General features: G+C 40.4%; 1 protein-coding gene across 1 annotated transcript; it reads right to left on the bottom strand.

Annotated features, from left to right (window-relative positions):
* Positions 1–6,703: 6,703 nt before the first annotated feature.
* LOC134107870 (alpha-tectorin-like) lies at positions 6,704–27,732 on the bottom strand. Its single transcript, XM_062559928.1, is given in 21 exon segments — positions 6,704–8,888; positions 8,983–9,085; positions 9,170–9,329; positions 9,443–9,694; positions 10,082–10,242; positions 10,358–10,542; positions 10,754–10,873; positions 11,003–11,280; positions 11,394–11,677; positions 11,782–12,177; positions 12,684–12,880; positions 13,039–13,433; positions 13,551–13,705; positions 14,335–14,741; positions 15,091–15,256; positions 15,373–15,468; positions 15,568–15,846; positions 16,000–16,115; positions 17,938–17,961; positions 18,105–18,169; positions 27,213–27,732. Coding segments are annotated over 20 exon segments (3,939 nt in total). The 5' UTR covers positions 18,163–18,169; positions 27,213–27,732; the 3' UTR covers positions 6,704–8,781.
* Between the last annotated feature and the right edge of the window lie 65 nt (positions 27,733–27,797).

The raw sequence follows: 27,797 nt of genomic DNA, 5'->3' as shown, positions 1-27,797 counted from the left end.
CATTTATATTATTAGGAACACTCCTCTGGGGGATTTCATGGTCTTCTGTAATGTTCCAAAGTCATTGTGGAGCATTGGCACACTTTCTACTTGATGACATCACTAATTTGAGTTCAGCACGCTTCCGTTTTTTCACCTTCTTAGGCCGTAGAAATATAATTTGGGGGATTTGGGCATATCTCCAATTTTACAGCCACACCTAAACAAAGTACCTACCTGGTGGTAAATCTGGTTCTAAACATAGCTGAAGTAGGTGTGTAACCTAGTGGAAATCTTGTAGCGAGATAAACCTTGGCTCAGGGCCACACTTTTATAATTTCATAATGCTAAGTAACTACTTGGAAAACAAAACCTTTCCAAGAAACAATGTTGCGGTAAATAAAAGGCACTGAAAAAACGCCACTGTTTTGCAATGTGCAAGCGGAAGGAGTGATGGCATACAGCTTAAAATCAATAAACACTCCGAGATTTCAAGAGAATGAAAACTATGACTGTAACTTATGCTGTCAAAACAATCTCCTGATTTTCTTACAATGATTTTCCTGTTGGATCCCATGGTTAGAACCTGCAGAACCAGGAACTGAATGTGGTGGACAATATGTCACATTTTGTAATCACCTTATCAATGTATTACATGTTATTACGGCATGCTAAATTATTTAGAATTTGCTTTACAGATTAACTATTAAAAACAATCTCTAAATACAGCAAAGCAGTATTGTTTTGGTGACCCCATGATTTAATAATTGAATGATTCTCATTTTTCCCAGTTTCACTGCTGATTGGGACGTTCTGCCCTTCAGATTGAGGAATGCGCTTTTTACCCTCGGCTGAGACAAGAAGTAAAAAAGAGCCAACTCGCTTGTGTCAGCCCTGTGAGGCGAGGGACTTACAAAATCTAGCAATTAAAAAAAGGATGCAAATTTGTATGAAAATAGGAACTAGAAAGTCCTATCAACACGACCTAGTTGAGGAGTCTTAGTCTCCATAAAAATGGGTTCTTCTATACCGGAGGAAAACCAGCATGATCACCAGCAGTAGTGCCTCTTGCCGTAGTAGTTGTAGAGATCTGAACTTCGGATCGAGGAATGCTCCTTTTACCCTGGCCTCAGCTGAGACGAGAAGTCGAAACGTGTCAACTGGCTCGAGAAAATAAATATAAAGCATTTAATAACTAACAGAAGCAATACAATTACAAAGCAAAAATACTGTACAAATACAAAACTTTTTTTTAAAATAGAAACATATATATTATTAGGAACACTCCTCTGGGGGATTTCATGGTCTTCTGTAATGTTCCAAAGTCATTGTGGAGCATTGGCACACTTTCTACTTGATGACATCACTAATTTGAGTTCAGCACGCTTCCGTTTTTTCACCTTCTTAGGCCGTAGAAATATAATTTGGGGGATTTGGGCATATCTCCACTTTTACAGCCACACCTAAACAAAGTACCTACCTGGTGGTAAATCTGGTTCTAAACATAGCTGAAGTAGGTGTGTAACCTAGTGGAAATCTTGTAGCGAGATAAACCTTGGCTCAGGGCCACACTTTTATAATTACATAATGCTAAGCAACTACTTGGAAAACAAAACCTTTCCAAGAAACAATGTTGCGGTAAATAAAAGACACTGAAAAAACGCCACTGCTTTGCACTGAATAAAGGCGACAATATTTCACACTTTATATTCACCGTTCAATATTGAAGTATTACATTTTATATTTAATTACTGCATGCTACATTATTTACTTTTTTTTTGCATATTAAATATAAGCATAATCTCTAAATATTGCTGAGCAGTGTTGTTCTGGTGACCCCATGATTTGATAATTGAATTGATTATTCTCACTTTTTCCCTGTTCCATTGCTGATTGGGACTTGTAGTTGTGGAGTTCTGAACTGATCGAGAAATGCCCCTTTTACCCTCAACTTTTGACCTTGTGAACGTTTAAATGTATCTGTATATATAGCATATATCTTAAACATCAAGAAGTAGCTTGCCACTGCCAGTAAGACGTAAATCTATGAACTAAGAGTTTAAGTAAATCAATCTGTTTTCAGTTTTGAAAATTTAATGCAAGCTTACAGTAAAACGTTGTTGGCACCATAATGTGCATTTGGTCAGAAAATTATCCATTGGTGTCAAATTATGTTAAGTGGACGGTCTGGAAAACACAATCGTTATTGGAATGATGGTGGCGCTCATCACAAAAGCAGCCGTACACACCGTCCTTCTCACCGCACCACTCGTACTCTGTGCAGTCAAGCTGCTCACAGGGGTCTGACTCAGCTGTGGAAATAGTGGGAGAAAGATGAGTGGAAGAAGTAAGAAACAGGTAAGACGAATGGCAACGTTCTGTTAAGGATTATATCTCTCATTCATTATTTTGGCTATCCATGAATCCAGTGAAAACTTACCACACTGCAAAGCAGAGCGCCATTCAGGGACACTTAACCCCAAAACAGAGCAGGTGCTCTCGTAGGCGGAGACTGCAGAACATAGCATGCCATTGGCTGGAGTATAAAGGCAGAGGTCATAGACACAGGAACTGAAAAATGGCTGTGGATCAGAGTGCACGTGACAGGCACCGAAGGGACCGCTACTGTTGGTGATGACACTACAGAGCTCTGAGTATTCTCTCAGAAAAAGACAGTTGCTCAATCCGTCCCTACTGTCTTCATTAGTGGATCCGCATCTGGAAAAGATTTTTACACTTTAGCTGACTCTGATTATTAGTTGGAATGCTTCAAGCATTCCAAGTATTGTTCTTTGAATCTTTATTAGTTGGAATTCTTCAAGCATTCTAAGTATTGTTCTTCGAATCTTTATTCAACTTATTCAATTTCTTCTATTTCTTCCTCCGCACCTTTCAACTCCTTCACACTTTCAGTGACTATTAAAATGTTCAGCTTCTTCAGGAGAGGTGTGCTATGACTTTTCAGCTTTTTAGCTCTTGTAATTGAATAAATATAAATTAAAATCATCAACCTTTTTAACATGGTTTCCAATGGATTACATTTTTAAATCCTCTCAAAACTTGTTCAACTTTCAACTTTTTCAGCTTTTCCAATCTTTCAGCTAGAGACACCATTTAAACTTTAAAATGTTGACACAAGTCTTAACAATTTTATAAAAAACAGCTTGTTGATATCTATTATAGTTTTTTCATAATCACTAATTATGTTTCATTAGTTTTGGGGTCCGTTTCTGAGTTTTACATGAGTGTGTATTGGGTTTTCTTAGAGCGAGGCAGAGTGAAGCCGTGTCAGGATTCAGTAAAAAAAAAGAGGCACTTTTATCTTTACGGCCACAATATTCACTTTTTAGCGTTCATTTCTAAAAAAAACAGATGTCGTGCTTGTGCTGGTTGGACTCGTATAGGTTTGAAATCTCAGAGTTATTTACTTCGAGGAGCCCGATTGTGAAACAAAGTCTGCCCCGAGCCCCATAAACTTCCATACAAATCTGCCGACATTTAAAAAAAAAAAAAACACAAGACGGTACACTTTTTGTAAACGGAGTTTGAGCAGTTTTAAAACTTATAGAGACATACAAACTACACTCATGCGTTCGGTAGAGTCTTGTGTCTCTCAAAATGCTATTATCTTTTGGCTACTCCAATTAGTTTTGCTCCAGGAAGCGTTTGTTTGAGGTGTGGATTTTGTCTAAATCTCTTCGCTGTCTTCGCTGTGAGCTCATTAGTGACCAGCTTTTGATCGATGGTTATGAAGACGTAGCTCAGCAGTCATCCACTGTGCAGGGACGTGTAGGTTTAACCGTGTTTAGCTAACCGTACATGGACGTGCGTGTCGTGAGTTGGGGCGGAGACCCGGGACGAGCAGACCGCAAGTAATGTGGAGGCAGGACGGTTAGATATTTGGGACATGGGAGAGCGATAAGTGCTAGCTAGCTAAACTGCTAACGAGGCTACTCCCCGTATGCCCCATTTAGCACAGAAGCTCAATCCTGGGAAGTAACGATTAATGTCTTGCGCGGCTTGTTGGAGGATGCTGCCACTGGTGTATTGGTTTTAGTAGACCTTAACATTCATTCTGTTGTCTAAATCATTTCAGAATGGAGCAATGATGTCCCTGGATCCATACAGTGGAAACCTTTCAGGTGTGTAACTATTCCAAGCCGTTTCAAAGGTCAGGTGTCCATTATGGTTTACCTTGAAATAAGTGAACACAATTAACAATTAAGCAGCGATGAACGGGCCTTCGCCTCCCCTTGCTGGCGGGGGGCAGCGGAGAGCCGAACGCGCAGTCCAAAAGACCAAAAAATCAATGCCACGGGTGCCCCACTTTTTAACCAAAACTCCACATACGCTCTGTAAAGCTTATCACCTGGGACTATACGCAATCACTGAATATTTGCCTTTTTTCCCCAATTTCCATCAAATTTTGGATTTACCAAAAATCAAACTCCTCCAACAGTTTAAACCCAATTGGTCGAACGTGAACTGAACGTACCGTATCAATGCCCGATGAACGTTACTGTGAACTCGGTCATTCTGGTGTCTATGAACGGGACGTTCTTTCAGGTTAACGTTGTTCAATGGGGCGCCAGATGTCTATAGAAAACACACCGTAAACGTGCCTTAATAAGTAGCGGAAAAAACACCCAATCTGGCAACACCAGCGACCAGCGTTGCACTGCGCATGCGTCATCAAAAAAAAAAAATGGAGGCGACAGCTGCGTGTAACAAAGAGGCGGCGTATAATAATTTAAATGAGTTTATGAAGTTGACGAGGATGGGAGGAATCTGACCTTTCTTTGCAAACATTTGCACCTTAATGATAACTGTCGTGTTTTTATTCCTTATTTAAAAAAGACTATTCAAGCAGCATGTGTTTGAGAATGTACTGTAGGGGTGAACGCTGCAGCTGCTGCTAGTGTGGAGTGAATGGACAGCAACATTAAAGCAACAATGAGGAAATGCTGTCCCCTCAATGCTAATGTGATCCCTGGTTGGATAAGGATTCAAAATTGGACATGAAGCTTAAATCTGATGCATAGCTTCAGTTTTAAAACTGATAAAATAATTGCTGTCTGTGGTTCTATATGGGCTGTGGCAATCATTATGTGACAAATTTTGAAGTTTGAACAATTAACTGAACTAGTTCATTTTAAAATTTGTGAACTAAACTTTGAACTAGTTCATGTAGAAAGTCAACGTTCCTAACACTATAAATGGCATCCGATACTTATTTATCATGACGAAAGCAAGCACAGGCCACACAAGATTTGTCATTCTCCAAAGCTACTAAACTAAAACCTGGTGAGAATGAGAAAAAAAACTTAAAAGGATATTGTATAATCTGTAAATTAACAACCCAACTGTAAGGTATTATACCAATAATGACGAAAAACATTCTTTTCTCATTTTCCTACAGAAAGATTGGCTTGATTATTGTAAAATATATTACTGTTTTCTTAAATCACATATGTACGTGCAACACCAATAATTACTTGTAATTAAAGGTCTAGCTCATTATATGAAGTTGGTGTCCATACGAACAAGTTTGTTTGTAATTTTAAGGTTCAATTATTAGTTTTATATATTTCTTTAATGTGTGTATTCTTACATTCCGACAACAATTGTGGATCTCAAATTAGCAAACTTTTTTCATTACATCAAACACAATACAGACTTTTAAACTACCATGCATACAAATACACACTCACAAACATACATACTGTAAAATCACAATGTTTATTTGCCGCGGACACTTTGTGTACCGAGTAAAGCAGCGGCAAACTCGTGAATGGGTAATACACAGAACTGACTTAAATACCAGCAACAAACATGATTGAGCTAGGCTGAGCGCTAATTTTCTTTAAAAATACTTCCGTTATTTGAAGCATGTATTCTAAGTTCTGGACAAGTGTGGTCAAATTGTGTTTTGTTTAGTTGAATGTGTTTTCTTCATTGGCAATTTGTTGAGCTCTCTGGGCCATCGTAGAGTTGCCATACTTTTTAAAGTCATCATCATCAGTTGTTTCATTTTTTTCTCGAGAGAACATTGAGAAAATGACCTTCACACCCCCAGATTCAATAAATCTTAATGTGACCCTTTTCTTTAAAATAAAAGTTTCTCGGCAGAACTTTTAGTGATATCCTTTCATTGTAGGTGTTCTATTGTTATAATACATGATAAATCTGTAAAATAGTTCTCTGTAAAAACTTTAATCAATATTTCGGTACATTTGGGGTTTTCTGACTTGTTGTTATTTGAATTAAGATATTTTATTTTCTTTAAAAGCCGCTGCTGCTAATTATTTGACCTTTTAATTTTTTTTTTTTAGTGTAGAGAGCACCCATAAGCGAAGTTAAATAACATGTATGCATAACCATGCGCGGTGGATGAAGCCGTATTTAGATATTTCAATTTTTATCAATCTGGGATACACATCGAACAAGATTGGTTTAATTTGGTGTGCATGAACTGCAAGTGCAACAGTTTTAGATAGTTTTGTCCTGCATGAAGATATTTATATACAGTATATGGTAAATAATAAAAATGTAAAGCAAGCAGATAAATAATATCTAAACAAAATACAAAATGAATTAAAGCTGCGAGCAGCGATGAACGGGCCTCGCCTCTCCTTGCATGTCGGGGGGGCAGCGGTCAGCCGGACTCGCGGGTCAAAAAGAGACTAAAGAGACAAAATAAATCACTCTTGGGGCTGGTATTCAAACCTGAGTCTGTGGTTTCATGAACCGAATCCACCAACACTAGGCTATTGCATCAAGCCAACCTCTACAACACAGGACTTGTTGTGAATCAATGATCAAAACGTCACTAAAATAATTTTGATCGCTTCCATTCAGTCAAGGCAAGATTGCTCTCCATGAGCCTTTTCATATGTGGCATGACAAGTTCTTTAATGAATAGCACCATGCATAGAAGGGTTGCAATGAGCAAAAAAAAAATCAAGGTACACACTTGACACCGTTGGAAAGAATTGATCACAACAACTGCTGGGGCAGATTAGAGGAAACACCAAGCAAAATTCAAATGTGGAAGCATTAAAATCATAAGAAGTGACTAGGCCTTTACTTTATTGTGGGAGCCAAGTTTAGTAAAGAATGGAGCATATTTAGTATCTCAAGAGTAACTTTGTTTCTTATCAGCTGGACAAGTGGTTAAAAAGAGAAGAAAAAAACCTGTGCCTCTGCAAGATTCAAACAACAGACCTACAGCATTCAGTGCTGAAGGATAACCACTTAGCCATCGGCTCACTCGAGATTGTGCAACCAAAAGGTGACAAGAACAGGTTAATTCACTTACATTCCGTCAGGGCAGAGAATGCCATCTGTGTACAGTATATGCACACAGTAGGTGTGTAACTACTTGTTAAACAAAACCTTTTCTAAGAAACAAGGTATCAAATGTTGAGGAAGTACATAAAAGAACACTGAAAATGACGTCAGTGTTTCGAAATGTGCAAGCGAAGGAGTGATGTACATCATAAATCAATAAACACAAGACAATAACTATTCATTAAGTGTTTCAGTAAATGAATGGTTACCTGCTGGTAAATGTTGTTGTGGAAATAATGGAAGTAGGTGGGTAACTTACTGGAAATCTGGGCTCGGGGCCAAAATTTTATGATTGCTTAATGCTAAGTCAGGGACGTACAGTCAGGGTAGGCAAGGTAGGCGCTGCCTAAAATGTTTATTTAGTTATTTTATTTAATAAACTTCTTTGTATTTTTACTGTTTATTCTAATAATTATATATTTTGAGAATATAATATATACCGGTAGTTGCTTCTTCAAAACAACTGAATACATTACATGTGATTTAGCTGAAGCTTTAATCCAAAGCGACGTGCAATAAGAGCATTTCAACCATAAGGATACAAACTTAGAAGATCAAGAAACAAGAAAGTCATCAAATAATCCGATTTACAACTTGCTATACACCGCGTTCCACATTATAATGCAAATTGGAGTTAAGGGTCATTAATAGAGTTGAGCCGGATACTCCGGTACGGATAAAGCACTTTTTCCGGGTACGAGTATTATACGAGTAATACGAGTCAATATCTGTGCTCGGATTGAATAAAAGTCCTCATTGGGTAGCTGTCTGTGTCTGCGTTCTGTGATTGGCTGGTAGTCACAGCGCCCCTCCTCTACACACATATGTTTGTGTTTCTGTGTCCCGCTCGGCTCACTCATACACAGAACTCCTCTCTCTCTCCCTTAGTCATCAGTTTCGCGGGTCTTTCCCGATAAATTTAAAGGATTTCTTCGTCTTCACTTTTTTTTACGTCGGTTTGTTGTTCTTAACTAGTAGAGTTCAGGTAAACGTGGGGCTTGTTAAGACGTGGTGCTTAAGAATGCGACTCGCGTTGTGTCTCTGCCTGTCGGAGATTTATTTTTTCTGTTGGCTCTAACTCTCTGTGTTCAGTGTGAAAGTGTGAAAAATCCATGGTAACAAATGGCATCGATACTCTGTGCATTCAGAAAATTCTTTTATATGTATAACCTTCATTACACATCGTTGGTTGCTCCTTATATGAAAGAAATTAAATGATAAGAATGACGTTAAAGTAACTAAGGATACACTAGATGAACATCTGATATGGTGGAAGAAACAACAGGAAAGGACTTCAGCTTCAGAATGTAGCACATCGGCGTCCTCTAGCGTTACAAAGCTAAATTACTTTTCAACCGGACCACAAAGACAGCGTATGAGACCAGGAAAAGACCCCTGAAATAAAAATACAATGCAAAAGCAAATCTATGTTGATTGGTTTTAGTATATGGATCATCTTTGAGCACCCTTCACCAGAGATTTGGCTGCCAGCAAACTGACGAGCGGGGTCACCAGCGTGGTCAACTGGCCTCAGGCGCTGCTCGGATTAACCATTCTGGCTGCAAGAGAAGTTTTGAAGTTGATATAAAATGTATTGATCAAGTGCAATGACGTCAAAAGAACAAAGGTCGCCAGGAGATAAGAGTGTTTTACCTTTCCTGTGTGGCGCCATGGTGAAGGGGCCGAGCGAGATGCCCGTGATGGCATCCTGGGACACATCCCTTCGAACTCGCCCGTGGTCTCCAGGCTGGCAGTGCTGCAGAAAAAACAACATTAGAGGCATCTGTCGATGATCTATCTGAACTGAACACACACCCAAGCAAACACAGTGGCAACTTACAGCTGTGCAGTCGCCATTTGTCAGAAGACACAGGTGGACCTGGCAGTGGAGGTAGATAGATGAAAAGTTGGTGAAGGTGAATATCCTGAAGGAGAATCGGGCCGCGTTGGAGATGCCGTTAGCAAGCAGCTCTACCGTCCCATCCGCTGGGTAAGGACACCTGGAGGGAGAAAGAAGTGACGATGTAACCGGCTATGAAATAAACAGAGCTGCGTTGTGAAATAACCGGTGATCAGTGTGCTAGTCTGCATGAAGTTGCAAAGGCTTGTTTACTCTGCGCTTATGAGATCCCAGCGGACAGGGTAGCTCTCGTTATTGACTGGCGTGGCCCAACAAGAGTCCACAATGGTGGTGATCTGACTTCCATCGACTCCTTCTGTCCGGATCTCCACATACATCCTTTGGTCTATTTCCATGTCTATGTTCCCGTTACTGGCCAAGGGGAAGAGGAAGCCAGCGTCCTGGTAAGGGATCATTCTCACGTGATACTGTCCATGGCCCATAGGAAGCTTCTTTCTAACAATGCTGTAAGAAAAGGAGAAGTATTCATATTCACAGAACAGGGAGAGGCTTCTCTAAATGTTTTTTAATTATTTCATTGTTGGTTTGAACAGCGTTTTTATTGATTTGCATTGGGTGCAGAAGGTGGCTTTTAGGGAATATAAACAACATTTAGGACAACCAAGAACTAACCACTTTCATTCTTTGTTACAGCTGTCCCTGTCAAACATCTCGGACCCAGAAGAAAAGGCCTCAAAAAATGTCTGAGGTGTAAATGTACTGTGTAATATATGGTATCGTAAAACATAAATATTGAAATGTAGGCCATTATGTATCACTATGGACACATCTCCACTATGAAAAGGACGGTGGTAATTGTATTTAGTTTGCAGACGGTGTTGTAATTGTCACCTCTCTACAGGGTTGATGGCCACGTCCATGGACACGGAGTGGGTTAGAGGGTATGCACAGCAGAAACCCAACTGAATGGTCCTTTGGCGGCTGATTAGACCTTTATGAGGGTCTACAGCACCCTGGATGGTGTTCTCATAGAAGAAATGGGTTCCGTTGCTCTTCAAAAGGTAAACAACAAAATGGTTTAAGTTGCTTGTGCTTCGAACACGTATTATGAAAACCATTAACATCTCGTCAGTCTGTGTTGACAGAATATAAGGCTGTGGACTGCACCCTGAGAGATGTCCCACAATGCTTGTCCTCATTGTCGAATTGGAACACCAGTCGTCCGCCCTGGAGAGTCCCGTTGCACGAGGCATCTCGGAGGTGGAGGGAACTGGAGGGGAATCCGTCTTCAAACAGTTGGCAGCGTGACACAGACATGGTGCCCGAACTACTGTCACAAGTGATGGACGAGTCTACGTATGAGAGAGAGAGGGAGAGTCATTTAAAACTGACTCCGAAGTTAAGAATAATTAGTTTAAGAATGTAATCTGCTGTGAGTGATTCCACAAGATCAGATATTTATTGACAAAAGCAGCTTGAGAGTTCTATGAATTCCATGTACAACGAATCTCATGCATATCACATGCGTGACCAATAAAACAAAGCAGTATTTTGAGCCCTCACCGTAGCTCTCGTTGTTGGAACGATGGTGGCGCTCATCACAAAAGCAGCCGTACACACCGTCCTTCTCACCGCACCACTCGTACTCTGTGCAGTCAAGCTGCTCACAGGGGTCTGACTCAGCTGTGGAAATAGTGGGAGAAAGATGAGTGGAAGAAGTAAGAACATAGGTAAGACAAATGGCAACGTTCTGTTAAGGATTATATCTCTCATTCATTATTTTGGCTATCCATGAACCCAGTGAAAACTTACCACACTGCAAAGCAGAGCGCCATTCAGGGACACTTAACCCCAAAACAGAGCAGGTGCTCTCGTAGGCGGAAACTGCAGAACATAGCATGCCATTGGCGGGAGTGTAAAGGCAGAGGTCATAGACGCAGGAACTGAAAAATGGCTGTGGATCAGAGTGTACGTGACAGGCACTGAAGGGACCGCTACTGTTGGTGATGACACTACAGAGCTCTGAGTATTCTCTCAGAAAAAGACAGTTGCTCAATCCGTCGCTACTGTCTTCATAAGTGGATCCGCATCTGGAAAAGATGTTAGACGTTGAACACTTTAACTGACTGATTTTTTCCATTAATATTTCTGCTATTTTGGCATTGTTGTTCCTTCATGTTCTGTTATTTTCATAAAATCTCACCCTGGTTGGCTTGTGGATGACATCCAGCTGTGTCCAAACTGATTGTCATTCCGTGCCAATGTGCCATTGGACAAAACTTTGTCATCGGAAGGATCGCTGTTGAAGTTTCCACACATGCCTCTGACTCGATTTTGACGGTACTGGCCCACTCGGACCAGTAAGGTGCTTTGGCCATCAAAGTGAACTCTCAAGTCCATAACCTCAAGCACGATGTAACTTCCTTGTCTTACTAGCTGAGCTGAAGTTCCAACAGTGGTAGGAAGAGACACCTCACCTCCATTTACCTGGTGGGAAGAAAGATCATAGAGAGGTAGACATGAAGTGAGGAGGCACTTCTTAACACTACAGAGATACAGAAAGATCTTCTTTAAAGCAATTAAGAGCTTACCTTTACTCTTTTATTGGGTCCAATCCATACATGCACATCCTCTGATTGATGTGATAGGTAAACATCCACTTCTGACACAAACGATACACGTTTGCTGCCACGATGATTGTTGGTGGCTACTACCTGGAACTGTGTTTCATTGATGCCATGGTTCACGCTCTCAGTTATGATGTACGAGCACGTGCCCTGGAAATGGGCCAGGACCCCATCAAAGGTGATGTAGTGTGGGTCGCCCAACACAGTGCACGTAGACATATCGTCAAAACATCCCAGCTGGCCATTTCTGATGGTGCACTCTTGTGCATGACTGCAAGATTCCGCAGAACAGCGAAGGTCATTGGGAGCATGGCATTCACATCGCTGGGAGCAACGCTCTGTCCAGAAGGACTCACCAGCCTGTAGCATATGAGAAAAAGACACATTAAAAATGATAAAGTGCAGCATTAATCAGACAAAGAAACTGCTGTGTGAGATAGGATACTGAATTGGAAAAAATTCAGGGTGCAAATGGACCGCCACGCAGTGAAGGCACTTAAAATTGCATTAATTTGATTCATACTTGATAGGCGTGCTATATTCCAGGAAGTAGTGGTAACGTCACTTGATAGGCGTGGTATTGGACGGAAAGTAGATTGACGTCATTCGATTGCGCGAAAACTGAAAGCTAACCGCAAACAACACACAATCCTGTTCTTGCTTTTCAAAATGTGGCTGTTTGTCACAAGAATGCTGCGCAGCGACATTGTAGCGACCTCCAACGGAAGGGTACCCAAAAAGTGGTACGGTACAGTTTGGATTTTTGGGACCTTTCTTAACTTTTGGCAGTGGAGACACAAATAAAAGGGTACCGACCCGTACCGTACCGCTCGGTGGAAATGCGCCATAAGAGCCATATGACTTACATTATAATAGAACCCGTCGTATTGACAGCCACAGCTTTCCACTGGGACACATCTTGTCCCACTCCGGAGAAAGCCTTCATTACAGAAACATCCCTCAGAGCAAACCTGCTCACAGGTGGCATCGACGCTGCTGGCACAGATTTGGCCACATTCAGTGCCACACAGCTCGTAATGGCTGTTTGCGGGACAGTCAAGTCCTAAAAAAATGAGGAAAGAAATGGTGATATATAAGACTTGTAGCCATTATCCTGATATGTATTGGATCCAGTAACCAAGGACAGCCTTTGTGTGTTCTAATGGTAACCAGATTTTTAGACTTCTTTGTTTTAAATGTTGAATTGATTGTTTGAATTACTGCAGGTGGTGTTCTGTCTCCAAGGGTTGATTTGAACATTGGCGGACTGACAGGCACTGACGTATGACTGAATGGCTCTGCACAGAAGATCTTCACTTCCCGACACACAAACATCAAATACACAGTCACTGAAATATGGCGCTGGGTTCACCAGCTCATGACAGAAGCTTAAGGGTCCATCAGATGCTTGAATAACGTCACATCGGGCTCTGGCAGGTAGCTCGTTGGTGCATTGTGGACAAGAGGAGCCACACCCATCGCTGCAGGTGTAGTTGCCTGCCACTTTCCAGGCTGTCCCAAACTCCTCTGGAGTAGTAACCATCATTCCAGATTGGGTTTGGAAGTCATCATTGGGATTTCCATTGAAGTTACCACAAAGTCCACATGTTTCTCCTCTGTAGTAATGACACAAAAAGGTTTATACATTGAAGCTACATACTTTAAAATCATGAAATGAAACATTATTCAGAATGTAAAGTATTGAAACATGGGTTGTAGTAAATGGCAGTTACCTGTATATTGGAGGTACAGAAACTGACACTGTATACCATCCATCGTACTCGACACTCAGGCCAAAATCAGCACTGACGTATGTGTGAAATCCACTAGCGTGAATAGAAAGACTTCCATTCAGTAGGATAGGTAAGTTTTTAGTTACTCCGTTCACCTGTCACAATGTATAAACAAAATTGGATTAAAAATTATAGATAGGTATTTTTGTTGCAACCACCCTATTGAAGATGAGTGTCTCCATCTGTTTGGGGTAGGTACGCAGGTACGAAGAAATTACGACACATGCACAGGCCCGTCGCGACAAGGCAATTGCTTGGGGCCCCAAGACAACGACTGGTTAAGAATAAAATGCAACGACAAACTGTGAGCGCCCCTTTGATGGTCAATGCAGTAAAGTGCAATCACACTGTTATTGGGATCCCCCTCAAGGGGCCCCGCTCATGATCTGTGCTGCTGGTAAAATACAAAACCTCGTCGGTCGGCAGTAAACATGAAGCGGAATTATGCTTCAGGAAGCCAGAAAAGGAAGAAGAGAAAGGAAGAGGAGAATAATAAAAAACAAGATAATGGTAAGTGATAATTTATCACTTACCACTATCTTGTTTTTTATACAGATACAGGTGGAAAAAGAGTGATTCTAGAGTGATAAGAAGAAGTATACTATAATACAGTAAATTAACAAATAAATAAATAATTAGGCTGAGTGAAATTTTTGCGCGCGCATTAAACCTGTATCGTAGTACCACCAAGAAATAACTACTTTCACCCCTGAGTGTAACTCACCTGTACCACACCATGACTCTTCCTCGACATATGCACACGATAGCCTGCCACATTAACAAAAACTTCTGCTGTTACTGACACTGGCCAGCCGGTGACTGGCTCATTCTTAGCTTCCACAGAAAATTGGTGAAGCCCATCAGTGTCATTGCAGAGAGTCGCCAACACATAGCGGCAGGTTCCCTGGAAGTCGTAGGCCTTGTGATCAAATGTATAGTAATGTGGATCACCACTTATGCTGCAGGAGCCTCTCTGCACGGTCTGGCAGGAGAATTTAAAGGCAGCGGGTTGACAGATTTGGGAAAAGGAGCAGCTTTCGCTGTGACACTGCAGGCCTGCTGAGGTGCAGGTGCACTTCTGTGCACATGTACGTTCATTCCAGAATGAGTCACCCAGTTGGAGTATTTCACCTAGAGAAAAATGAAAGGAAAGGGTCACTTCAAGATATAGACTTATAACAGTAGAATGGTGAAAAAAGATGAAGAAGATGCCATGCAAGAAATGTCGCCAGCCGCCTTAAACTTGGGACATGGGTTGGATCGTGGCATGAAAATAGAATAAATGAATGCAGATCAATTATATGTGGCCATAATGTAAAGTAATATCAACCTGCACTTTAGACTGAGTAGTCTCAGCAGCTTTAAATATAATTGTTGATTTCGTTTTGTTTGTTAATGTCATTTTTTAGATTAATGATCACACAGCCACATAACCTTTAACAAACTATCTACGGTGACCACGTTCTGGTTCTGCTCTTACCACTGTAATTACAGCCCCTTGATCCATAATCGGTCCGGAAAGCCCAACGACCGGGTACATTGACATTGCTGCTCAGGTGGAAATTTGAGTTATTGCCTGATGCCGCGGTAGAAAAGGATCCAGGGATGGTGAAATGGTGAGTGGAGTTGACTGTGTCATAGCCAGCCTGGACATAAATAAAAGGGAGTATTATTTTTTGATTTGTGTATATCTGCATATAGATTTAAGTAAGTCATAGCCCCTATTACATTGTAAGTCACATATTATTTGATTGCCTCTAACCTGTATATCTCTTAATGTTGGGGCTATTATCCCATAATTCATCAGCACAAATGAGTACAGGCCGCCAGAGATCAAGACTGCTTGAACTGTTGTTTGCTGAAAATAGAATTACTTGCGGTTATTATAGTAAATGTAGGTTTTGATAGATTAAATACACATTCTATGAGTTTCCTGATTTAGAACAAAATAACTTACGGTTCCAGAGTTGGGATAGTAGGCCACCTCGTTCCATGTTGCAACAAACACCCATTCAGCACTGAAGCTCAATGCTGGGAAGTAATGATTAATGTCTTGCGTGGCTTGTTGGAGGATGCTGCCATTGGTGTATTGGTTGTAGTAGACCTGACCACTCAATCTGTTGTCCAAATCAGTCCAGAATGGAGCAATGATGTCCCTGGATCCATACAGTGGAAATCTTTGAGGTGTGAAACTACTCCAAGCCGTGTCGAAGGTCAGATGTCCATTATGGTTTACCTGGAAATAAGTGAACACAATTAACAATTAGTATGTTCTTTTTGCCCATTTACAACAGAGTCTTTTTATTAGAAGGGAAAGCTAATCAGTAGATGACAAGATAATACTTTGACAAAACATAAAATATGTGGATTGTAAATTATATAAACATACATAAATCTGATCATATGATTGTCCAAAATACAGAAAAGGTCGTTGCAGGGGAATTTTAGGAGAACTTCCATCATCTGAGTTACCGCTTCTAGATCCATTAATTGGGTAGAGGGGTCCTAGAAAGAATAAAGACACATTTTTATATATTGAAACCTCTCACAGTTTCTTTGTGTTCTGAGACAGTCAAAAAGTATTTTATCAAAAAAATGTATGAAGCAATTTAACCCACTAAATATCCTGTTTCGGCTTAGTGTATTTTATAGTACATCAGTGCCTCACAACATCATTGTCAGGCAGGGCCGGCGCTAGCCATTTGGGTGCCCTAAGCACAAATGCTTGGTGGTGCCCCCCCCAACCAACGAACCAACCAACCACCACCACCACCAAAGGAATAACAACCATTCAGAATGTCTTAGTTAGGTTCTCTTTATTCCCCAAATAACTTCTAAACATAAATAATTTACATAAACAAACATGAAAAGAAATATATTATATAAAAGATAAAATTATAAATTATAAATACCAAATACCACCACAATTACTAAAAACACAGATTTGGAACTGAACATTGTAAACGCAGAAAGTATTCAAGTATATAACCGTGTAAGTAATAATGTGCACATTTCTTCAGTAAATAATATACATAAGTACAAATAATAATAATAAAGTGCAAACTGCACAGTAGAATTTACTTTACCATCTCTATAAAAGAGACCATTCTGCTATCCCATAGAACAATATTACAAACATTTTCACTACCATCAGTTGTCAAAGGCCCTACAGAGGCACATGCCTGCATTTCCTAGCTGCAAAATCAGCTCTCAGGTCATATGACAGTTTCTGAGCCACGTCCCCATTGATGCTGATGACAGCGAGACCACTTAAACGTTCCTGCCCCATTGAGGAGCGCAGGTACGTTTTGATTAGTTTGAGCTTTGAAAAGCTTCGCTCAGCAACTGTGACAGGGAGAGTCAGTGCAATACGAAGAGCAATCCATAGATTGGGATATGCCTCTTGAAGCCGATTGTTATGCAAAAACGTAAATGATAACATAAAAAATCAAATGATAACAGAAACGGTAACGGTAACAGAAACTTCAGGCGGCCCGCGGACGAGTACCGAATACGGCCCACGGCGGTCCGTGCGGACATTATGAGCGCGAGTACATGCGGGCAGCCGGCCGCCCGGTGACCGCTAGCAACGGTCCTCACGACAAAGTTCGGGGACCCCTGATTTAAAACATTGTCTTAGCTGAGAGCGACGCGCGAGCATCATCCCGCTGTCTCTTCTTTCTTCTTTTTTCCGCCCCCGACTCTTGATGCCTTTTCGAAGCCGTTTCAAAGCTGTCTGTCACATTTGAAATTGAGGCATAATGGAACAAACCACTGGGAGGTGGGGGGAGGGGGGCCGCACAGGAGGTTCCTCTTTTTCTCCACTAATTTGGTCTAGGCCTATTACTTTTTGACTTTGTATTGATTTTGCATATTAGCATGCTTTAGACATATTTTATTTGTTTTTTATACTAGAAGCCTACTGTGATGATTTTTCACGTCCCAGATTTTTTGGTGCCCCCCCAGGCACTTGGTGCCCTACGCGCAGCGCGTGATGTGCGTGTGCGGAGCGCCGGCACTGTTGTCAGGTATAGTTACAGTTGCAGCCCTTTACTCTTTGTACCAAAAGTGCAACATGTTAACTTTTGAGCTAAAGCAAAAGCCATGCAATTTTTCAAGGGGTGGCACCTCGGCAGCCTCCACCCTGGCTAAATTGTGTATATAATACACTGTGTATATACAGCATGTATAACGATCATTCTGCTGCGGTATCAGCTGCAATGCAGGATAAATGGGTGTAATCTTTAAGTAGTAACTAATCGAATGTATTAATGCCATGATAATAGAATGGGCAATAAACTAAGAGATTATTTAAATGTATATTTACCTGAATTCTGAGCAGTAATCGTACCTAAACACAAACAAACACAAACACAGATATAATTTGATAAAAATAATTTTGCTAACAATAAAAACAAAAGTCAGTTAGTGAATTCCATTAAACACAACAACAGAAATAAATGTGTTTTCATTCAAACTGAATCCGATACTTACTTATCATGACCAAGGCAAATACAGGACACACAAGATTTGCCATTCTCCAAAGCCTCATTTAAAACCTGGTGAAAAAATAATTTTTCAATTTTAAATATGAAAAAGAAAAAATATTTGGTAGTTGTTAAATACTTTTCTTCTAAACAGAAATATCCATGCATACCTACACTTGAATACACACATGCAAACATTTATATTGTAAAAACATAGAGTATTTTAAAAAGCCTTTTTTTAACCAATGCATACATAATTTACTGAGCCCGACTGAGAAATAAAGCCTCTGATTTTTGAAAATATTTTTTGTTGTAGCAAAAGGCAACTATGGTGATGCTAGTGATATGATCCTTAAAACGGAGTTCACCATCAATGGTTACTTTGGGGTTTTTAATCTATTGGCTGTTCATTGACGCCCACATGGAAATAACCTATATGTGGATATATGCACATATATGAAACCTATATGCAGTATATATGTACATGTATGTACATATATGATAATATATATGTTGCATATATGCCACATAAAGGCTAAATTGTGGTGCCTATATGTGCATATACAGACCATATATGTCTCCTGTATTGCTTATATCCACATATAAGCCTTATGTACTCACTATCATACGGTCATACATGATGCCTAGCTCATATTATTATCAAAGCATTAATTAAGGACTAACTATAATAAAATCCTGCAAGAATTTGTGTAAATGCAAACACGTGAAATTAGAATCACATGTAATGTGATGTAATGGAATTTAACTATGGCAATTGGGTGAGAGGAGATGGAACGCTATGATGGCTATACATTTTCAAATCTTTCTTGTATGAAGATAGTGTATAACAAAATGAGTCGTGTTTTTATTTTATTTTGTCAATCAAGCCTTTTTTTGCAATGTCAAGTCACTTATTCGCATTACAGCTCACATCCACACGTTCACACGTAATGCAGTTTCTATGTATGTAGCAAAAAAAGTAATCATCATCATTGTCCCATATCGATCTGAGCATTTCACTGTGGTTAATTAATTTGAACACAATGTCAACATTTCCGTACACGGTTTTAACAAACAGACACTTTTCTTTAATTTGAGATACTCCGCTACAGCGTCGCGTACGAATGACGTCATCAACCGCGCTGGGCCGCTTGTGGATGACGTCATTCACATGCAGACGCGATATTATCTTTCGCGCCGGCAGTATATGCGGCATATAAATCGAGAAGGAGCAACTCCCTTGGAGGCGGCTGAGCACGACTGCTCCGTGAATAGATCAGACATAGGCAGTTGGGCTGAAATGGAGTGTTGTCAGGGGAGTGAAGAAGAGAATGGGGTGGGGGAGATAGAGGGGCAGAGAAGTAAAAATCAACGTGAATCTGTGAAAACTAACAAACGAACAAGACCTAACAATAACGAGAGCTCGGAAAGTGAGAGAGAAGGAGACGAAAGAGGGCAACGAGAAAGACCTGGTGAATGTATGGTCATAGTGAGGTTCCATGAAAAAGCTCAAGAGAATATAAAGAAAATCAGTCCCTTTGTGCTGACAATAGCTCTGTCAAACAAATTGGGGGAGATGAGCTATGCAAAGGTCCTAAATGATGGCAACCTACTGGTGAGATGTGCTAATGAGGAACAACTTGAGAAAGCATTCAATCTAAAAGAAATAGGAAAGATGAAGGTGTTGAACACAGGGAGGGTGGGAGCACAAAATGGTGGAAGTAAAGGAGTCATCACAGGTGTGCCAGTGAGTGTCGGTATGGAGGAGCTAAAGAAGAACGTTAAGGGAGGAAAAGTAGTCAATGCTCAAAGAATGAAAATGACAAGGGATGGAGTTAAGATGGACAGCGAGTCAGTACTTATTGAGTTTGTAGAAAGAAATGTGCCAAAGAAGGTATTCCTTGGTTTTCTGAGTTACCCAGTGAGAGAATATGTGCCAAAGCCACTGAGGTGCTTTAATTGCCAGAGGTTCGGGCACATAGCCAATAACTGCAAAGAGAAGAGGAGATGCGCTCGATGTGGTGGCGATCACGAGTATGGGAAGTGTGAAACAGGGACACTACCAAAATGTTGTAACTGCGGAGGAGCCCACAGTGTGGCGTATGGGGGGTGTGAGGTGATGAGACAAGAAAATGAAATCCAAAAGTAAGCGTGGAAAGAAAGATCTTATGCAGAATCGGTAAGAGTAACAAAAGTAAGGAATGAAGTTACCAGGAATCAAGGAATAAATGGTGATGAAGAGAAACAAAAAGTAAATGACCGGATATATGTGGACAAAAAGGATTTAGTAACATTCATTGCAGGAGTGATTAACAGCACAGCAGAAGTAAAATTAAAAAATGTTAAAATCCAGCTGATTGTAAAAGCAGCAGTGAACCACTTAGGATTAGTGGGGCTGACATGGGAAGAAGTGAGGGAGAACCTCACTAATCAGTCAAGCCAGGAGGCACCATGGGTTGGTTAGCATTAATTATGGTTATACCATTACAATGGAATGCCAGAAGTCTTCTTGCCAATGGCCAAGAGTTCAAGCGTTACACATTAAAGAAATAAATGTAAAGCCGGATGTAGTGTGTGTACAGGAGACGTGGTTGAAACCTGCTTTAGATTTTGGTATACATGGATATTCAGTGATACGGAAAGACAGAGAACAAGAGATAGGAGGAGGGTGTGCTACATTTATCGAACATTCCATTCGTAGTGGAAAAGGGAGACAGCCAAGAGTGTATAGTGGTGGGAGTGTGGGAAAGAGCAGAGAACGTGGTTATCATCAATTACTACAACCCATGCAAACAGTTGGAGCTGGATTCATTACAAAAAATACAAGGACAAGGGGGAAATAAAGTAGTATGGTGTGCAGATTTCAATGCTTCAATGGGAAAGAGTCAGCATTAGATACCACACTAGTATCTAATACATTGGCTGGAGTAAGTAAATGGGACGTTTTGACAACATCAACAGTAGGCAGTGATCATTATCCAGTATCATGTTTGATAGGAGAACCAGTGGAAGTCAGTACAGGGGGCGGAACACCAAGATGGATCTTTCAAAAAGCAGACTGGGGTGAGTTTCAAAAGTTAAGTGAGAGAACAATGTCTAAGATCAGCATGGCTGGAGACATAGGATACATAAATAAGGAGGTAACTTCAGCAATAATCATGGCAGCCAATGGAACCATACCCAGGAGGAAAAATAGGTTAAATAGGAATCTTGTTCCTTGGTGGACAGAGGAGTGTTGCCAGGCTGTTAAAAACAGAAACAAAGCATTCGAACAAGTCAGACGGGAAGAAGTACGCCTGTTGGAGATGTATGGGGAATGATAAAGAGGATGGCAGGAGATAGAAGGGAGTGGGACTACCCTGTTTTGATTTCTGGTAAGGAAACAACGATCTCTCAGAGATAATGGTGAAAACATTTGTGAAGATTCATGGCTCAAATAAACTGTCTGAAGAAGAAAGGAGGAGGAGGGAAAGAAAAATGAGTCAGCACCCAGATGCGCTAGAGAGGAGGGAGGACACTCAGGAGGATATAGATGGTCTTTTTACTTTGGCAGAAATGGTGAGAGCAATAAATGGATCAAGACCCTTATCTCCAGGGAACAATCAGGTATGCTACGTCATGCTAACACACATGGGAAAAGGGGCACTCTTAAAGTTACTGTGTCTCTATAACAGGGTATGGGAGGAAGGAAAGTTACCGAGCACTTGGAAGGAGGCAGTAGTGATTCCAATAAGAAAACCTGGCAAAGATCCATCTAAACCTACTAGCTACAGACCAATAGCTCTAACATCTATTATGTGTAAAATAATGGAAAGAATGATAAAAGAAAGACTATCATATACGCTTGAAAAGAAAGGAGTGCTGGCTAGTTTTCAGAGTGGTTTTAGGAAGGGAAGGAACACTATGGACCCAGTGATAAGGCTGGAGACGGAAATAAAAAAGGCCCAGGCAAATAAAGAGGCAGTCATTGCAATGTTTTTTGACATAGAAAAAGCTTATGATAGGATGTGAAAGGACGGCCTGCTAATTAAGTTGCACCAAATGGGAATTGGTGGGAGAATATATAACTGGATAAAAGACTTTTTGTTTGAAAGGAAAATTCAAGTACAGATTGGGTCAGACTTGTCAAACCAATACATAGTGGATAATGGTACACCTCAAGGAAAAGTGATTAGCCCTCTACTCTTCATCATTATGATAAATGACGTCTTCACAAAGGTACCAGTAGATATCGGTAGATCCCTGTTTGCTGATGATGGGGCATTATGGAAAAGGGGAAGGAACATGGAGCATGCAGTCAGAAAGGTCCAAGAAGCAATTGATGAGGTGGTAGAGTGGGGGTGTGAGTGGGGGTTTAGGTTCTCAGTGGAGAAAACACAAACAGTCTTTTTCACAAGGAAAATAATCAAGGATAGCATGAAGCTAACAATGTATGGGAAATATTTAGTAAGGGTTGGCACATTTAAATTTCTGGGTGTTCTTTTTGATGCACGGTTGACATGGGCAGACCAAATCAGGAGAGTTCAGGAAAAATGTAAAAAAGTAATTAATGTGATGAGATGTGTGACTGGGAGGGAATGGGGAGCCAGTTGTTGGTCATTAAAAACCATGTATGTGGCTTTGATTAGATCAGTGTTGGATTACGGCAGTATAGCATACGGGTCAGCAGCCAAGTCTCTAATCTGTAAACTAGATGTGGTTCAGGCACAAGCACTAAGAGTATGTAGTGGAGCTTTGAAGACATCTCCAATACCAGCATTGCAGGTAGAAATGGGAGAAATGCCGCTGGATTTTAGAAGAAAGCAATTAATGGCAAACTACTGGGCCAACTTACAGGGGCACGATGATTCCCATCCAGCAAAAGGAGTGCTGCAGGTGGTCTGGGAGAGTGGGGGGAGCCAGAAAGGGTACTTTGGTCGGGTGGGAAATGACATTCCTAGGGAACTGAAAGTGCTTGGTTTGAGTTTAAGCCCCTCTGTGGTTTACCCGATGTTGGCCCCATGGACACCTGCGTGGCCAGATATAGACTGGCATATATTAGAAGTCAGAGGAAAGGGAAAAAATAAGGTTGATTTGGTAGCTGCGTTTGAGTGTCATGCAAGGGAAGTATATAGAGATTACACACAGGTATATACGGACGGTGCTACGAAACCTGAAACAGGAGTGACAGGGTTTGGGGTGGCAGTACCAGATAAAGGAATAGGAATTAACAGGAGAACATCTGATAATCTAGGGGTCTACACAGTGGAGATGGTGGCAGTGCTGGTTGCTCTACGATGGGTGGAAAAGGCAAGACTGGAAAAGGTATTGATTTGCTCAGACGCATCTTCAGTGCTAGCAAGTATAAGGTCCTTTAAGTCCACCAGTCGACAGGACCTACTGTTCAAAGTCCTTCAGTCAGCCACAAGAATAACCAGTCAGGGAGGTCAGGTCAAATTCCTGTGGGTTCCAGCACATGTTAGGGTGAGCGGGAATGAGAGGGCGGATGAGCTGGCAAAAAGGGCTTTAAAGAAAGGGGACATAGAGATGAAGGTTAGTATTAGCAAGGCATAGGTCAAGAGTATTATCTGGGGCAATATCAATAAAATTTGGCAAGATAGGTGGGATAGAGATGGGAAAGGGAGACATTACAATCACATTCAAAAGAGCATCAAAGTGAGTAGGGTCGGAGGTGGGAATAGGAGAGAACAAACTGTTCTGACCAGGTTACGGCTGGGTCATTGTGCACTAAATAAAATACTAAAAATGATAGGGAGACACCAGACCGGTTTGTGTGACGGGTGTGGAGAAGAGGAGTCAGTAGAGCACGTAGTGTTGAGGTGTAGGGAGTATGAGACACAAAGAGAAGTTATGAGGAATAGTTTGAGGAAGGTAGCGATTCATGATTGTTCTCTGAAAGGAGTACTGGCCATGGGTGAGAGAGCACAGGTTTTTTTTTTTTTAATGGTTTTTTTTATTTTATTTTTAGTATGGGGTAAAGAAGGGTAGGGTTTTGTCTGATCCATATTCCGGAGCAGAAGGTGGCGGTAATGCACCTATAAGTTGGTTGACAAACAACTTAAAACAAGAAAAAGAAGAAGAAGAAGGGCTGGGACTAAGTAAAAAGTAGTAAAAATGGAGACATAGTGTTACGCTGATGTCTCCATTTTTACTGATTTTTACTACTTGAATGGACTGAGGGTGATGATAGCGGGGCGCATAGTATTTTGGCAATTGACTGTGTCCGGAACTTTTCAGTTCAACATTTTTTTGCCTCGACTGAACAAAACGAGAAGCTGGTGGAATGGCGAAAAGGGCGCCAACCCTGGCCGGTTCACCCAGCCAATATTATTGACGTGGCAAGTAAGTTATGTTACATTATATTATGTATATATTACATTACATTTTGCTTATGTTTGGTAACGTTAAACATGATTAGACAAACGTTTGCAGTTAACGTTTCAATTTTATTGCACCAGAATTTGAAAAACCTCTCCAAATTAAACTGCGTGAGATCGAGGTGGAGAAAGAGGGCACACATGGGCAAACAAAACGTCCTCCCATCCCAAACTCAAAGTACATTGAGCAGCAGGGGAAGACTGAGAAGGCTTAAAAAAAAAGGTAACTGACTGCACCAACTGGTGCTTTAGTTAAAGTTATCTCCCCTCTCTTGTTTCTTAATGTGTATGTTTTGTAGGTTTGAAATTGTGTCATCTATGATGATTTGATGTGCTTTGACAAGATATATGTGCAAGATTGTGTAACGCAAGTTAATCAGAGTTGGGCTAAAAGACAGTGTCTTTTGTCGGTTGACAGTAAAAATGGAGGTTCTTCCAAATACAAGCACCAGGAGGGTGAGAAGCAGCAGGAGGGTCATGACAGACTTTCAAAGAACAAGGTACATTACCAGTCTGCATCCTGTGTTTGTGCTGTTACATTACATTACAATACATTCATGGTTCCTCTGTTTCTCCGTCTCCCTCCAAAGTTTGCCGTGAAAAAGAAAAATGTTTCTAAATACGAGACAGGAGGAGGAGGAGACAGTGGATGATGAGGCGCGTCATGACACAAAGAACAAGGTACAGTACCAGTCTGCATTCAGTGTGTGTTATTAACTAAGCTATAGAGATTTTTATGTTTGGCTAGTTAGTGGTAATATATAATTTACTTGCCCCACATGCATAAAATTGTTAAAAAGATGTTTTCCTTCTCTAACAAGACTGCAGCAACAACTAAAAACTCAGCGAAACCACAGGTGAATAACATTATGTAGTAAGGATGAGTATAAACTGTATGCTTTGTAGGATCCAATTATGGCACTTTTCCACTGCATAGTACAGCATGGTATGGCTCGCTTTAAATGGTACCTGGTCTGTTGATGTTCTAAGCGTACCGTACCGATACTAAAACGTGAGATGAACACACTGAAGTGGTACTTCTGCAGTGGAAAAGCAACTGAGTTAAAGTGAACCGAGCTGTGCCGTACTGAGACGAGTCGTACCACACAGTGGAAAAGCAAAGCAAGCCGAGGCGTTACATGCAGTGGAATAAATCATGTTTGTGTGCGGGCATACCATCGCTTTTTTACTTGCCATTTTTGTATTTCATTGCACCTCAAGAAAACATGATGTGTCTGTGTGTGTATTTAAAAAAACTCTTGCTTACTCCACCTTCATTTTACCCGCCTTTCATAATCATTTTGAAATATTACTTTAAGGTGGGAAACCAACCAGAGGGGACGGGGAGCAGTTGGTTGCCCTGGACAAAATAAAAAAGGCAGCCATTACTGGTGAGTAATTGCATAATGTGTTGAGAAGGGAAAACATGTGCTGTAAGGTGTGAAGTCTTCTATTTTGTAGAACATATATTGTTGCAAATAACCTCATGGCATATTGTTGTTGTCTGAAGTGTTCATAAATAATATTCACCCCTCCTTCACCCTTAATCCCCTCTGTCCTGCCTTATTTTGTCTATGCCGGTAATTGATTTGCTTGATTTTAATGCATACCTTCTTTGAGTGTGTGTGTGTGTGTGTGCGTGCGTGTGTGTGTGTGTGCGCGTGTGACAAAAGGTCTTGTTTGCTCAAAGCCCAGCCCAGAGAACACGGAATGTGTTAAAAAGTCAGGTTTTGTTAATTCAGAACAGATTGCTGAATGCCATTTGCTCATTATTGTTACAATATTATTATATTGTCTATTTATTTTTGTCTTCTCTATATCCTACATTGAAGAAGTGGCTGGCAGATATGCACAGCGTTAAATTCCAAGCTCGCAGAAATGCAAAGATCCATAAAAAAATTTTTTTTTTCCTTTGCAGTTTTTTGTCATTTTTGTTTTTGTACATTTTGATAGTCCTTAAATAAATAATGTAAATTTATACATTTTGGGCTTTTATTTTTGTTTCCTAGTATGGATTTTAATAATTGTACTAATATATAGGTAAACATAAGTGCATATATGTACCTATATATGTACATTTATGCATGTGTACATGTATGCGTATATATATATATGTGGGCATATACAATAACATATAGGAAAACGGCCAATTTCATATGTCGCACATATCAATTCCCTATATCAAAACATATATTAAAACATATATGTTTTATATATGTGGGCGGGCCCCATCCAACCTGACAGAGCTTTAATGGATCTGTCCATTATACAGAAGAAACTCAAAATTGAGTTAGAGTTGCTTGCAGCGGGCACTTTGGGTACAGAGTAAAGCAGCGTCAAAAATTGGTCCAACTAGTAAACATAAACGGATAATAGACAGAACCTACTTCAACAACTTCATAAGCCTCAAACTGTAGCAGCAACAAACGTGATCGAGCAGTGTTCAGCACAAGATTTCTTTGGAAACACTGCAAAATGTTGTGAATGAAGTTATATTTACATATTTAAAGTCCTGTCAATTCGGATACAAATTGAAATGCCCATTACACACTAAATTAAAGCTTTTGTGTGCATGTACTGCAACAGTTTCAGTTTATTTTTTAAGGTCCCTTTAAATACAAATACAGATCCTCAATTCAGATATTTATTTATATATATTTTTAAATATTACAAAGCAAGCAGATAGATAATATCTTAACGAAATACAAAATCAATTTGATCAAAATCAAATCAATTACCTTTACTCATGTGCTTCTTTGGCTCCTACGCCCCCTCTTCAGTGTGAGAATACTGCTCTGTGCCAGGCTTAATAAAGGTTACTCCTGGCAAAGAGCCATGAATATGTTGTTTAACTGGTTTCAGGAGTATAAATAATAATACTTTTGTTTGCTATGACAACAAGAACAAAACCCGGAAAAAAAGTAAGAGAAACGTGCAGACAAAAGAAAAATGAAAATAGAGCTGGAGAAAATTCATCCAAGAATTCGAAGAGGTGGGTTTTCATGGTTTGATGATACGGTGGGAGAACGTAATTGCTTCTTTCAATCAACTGAAATAGAACTTATGTTGTTCATTAAGAACAATGACGATTATCAGTATTGGTTCAGCCGTAACCAAAATGCAGTGTTATATTTCTACCAAAAGCTCATAGCAAGGAAGTTGTTAGAAAGTGTACCTAATAGGCAATCTAGGCAATGGTGGCACAGAAGCAATAGAATAATAATAATATGAAGGACTTGAATAAAGATTTGAAGAACATTATTTGGAATGCTGCATTATTTTTGGAGTTCCTCCCCGCAGTGGTGTGGAGGAACACCGTATTC

This window comes from Pungitius pungitius, chromosome 21 (assembly GCF_949316345.1).
Source record: "Pungitius pungitius chromosome 21, fPunPun2.1, whole genome shotgun sequence".
NCBI lineage: Eukaryota > Metazoa > Chordata > Actinopteri > Perciformes > Gasterosteidae > Pungitius > Pungitius pungitius.
Note: the sequence above shows the minus strand (reverse complement) of the source record. Positions and strands in the feature narration are given on the sequence as shown.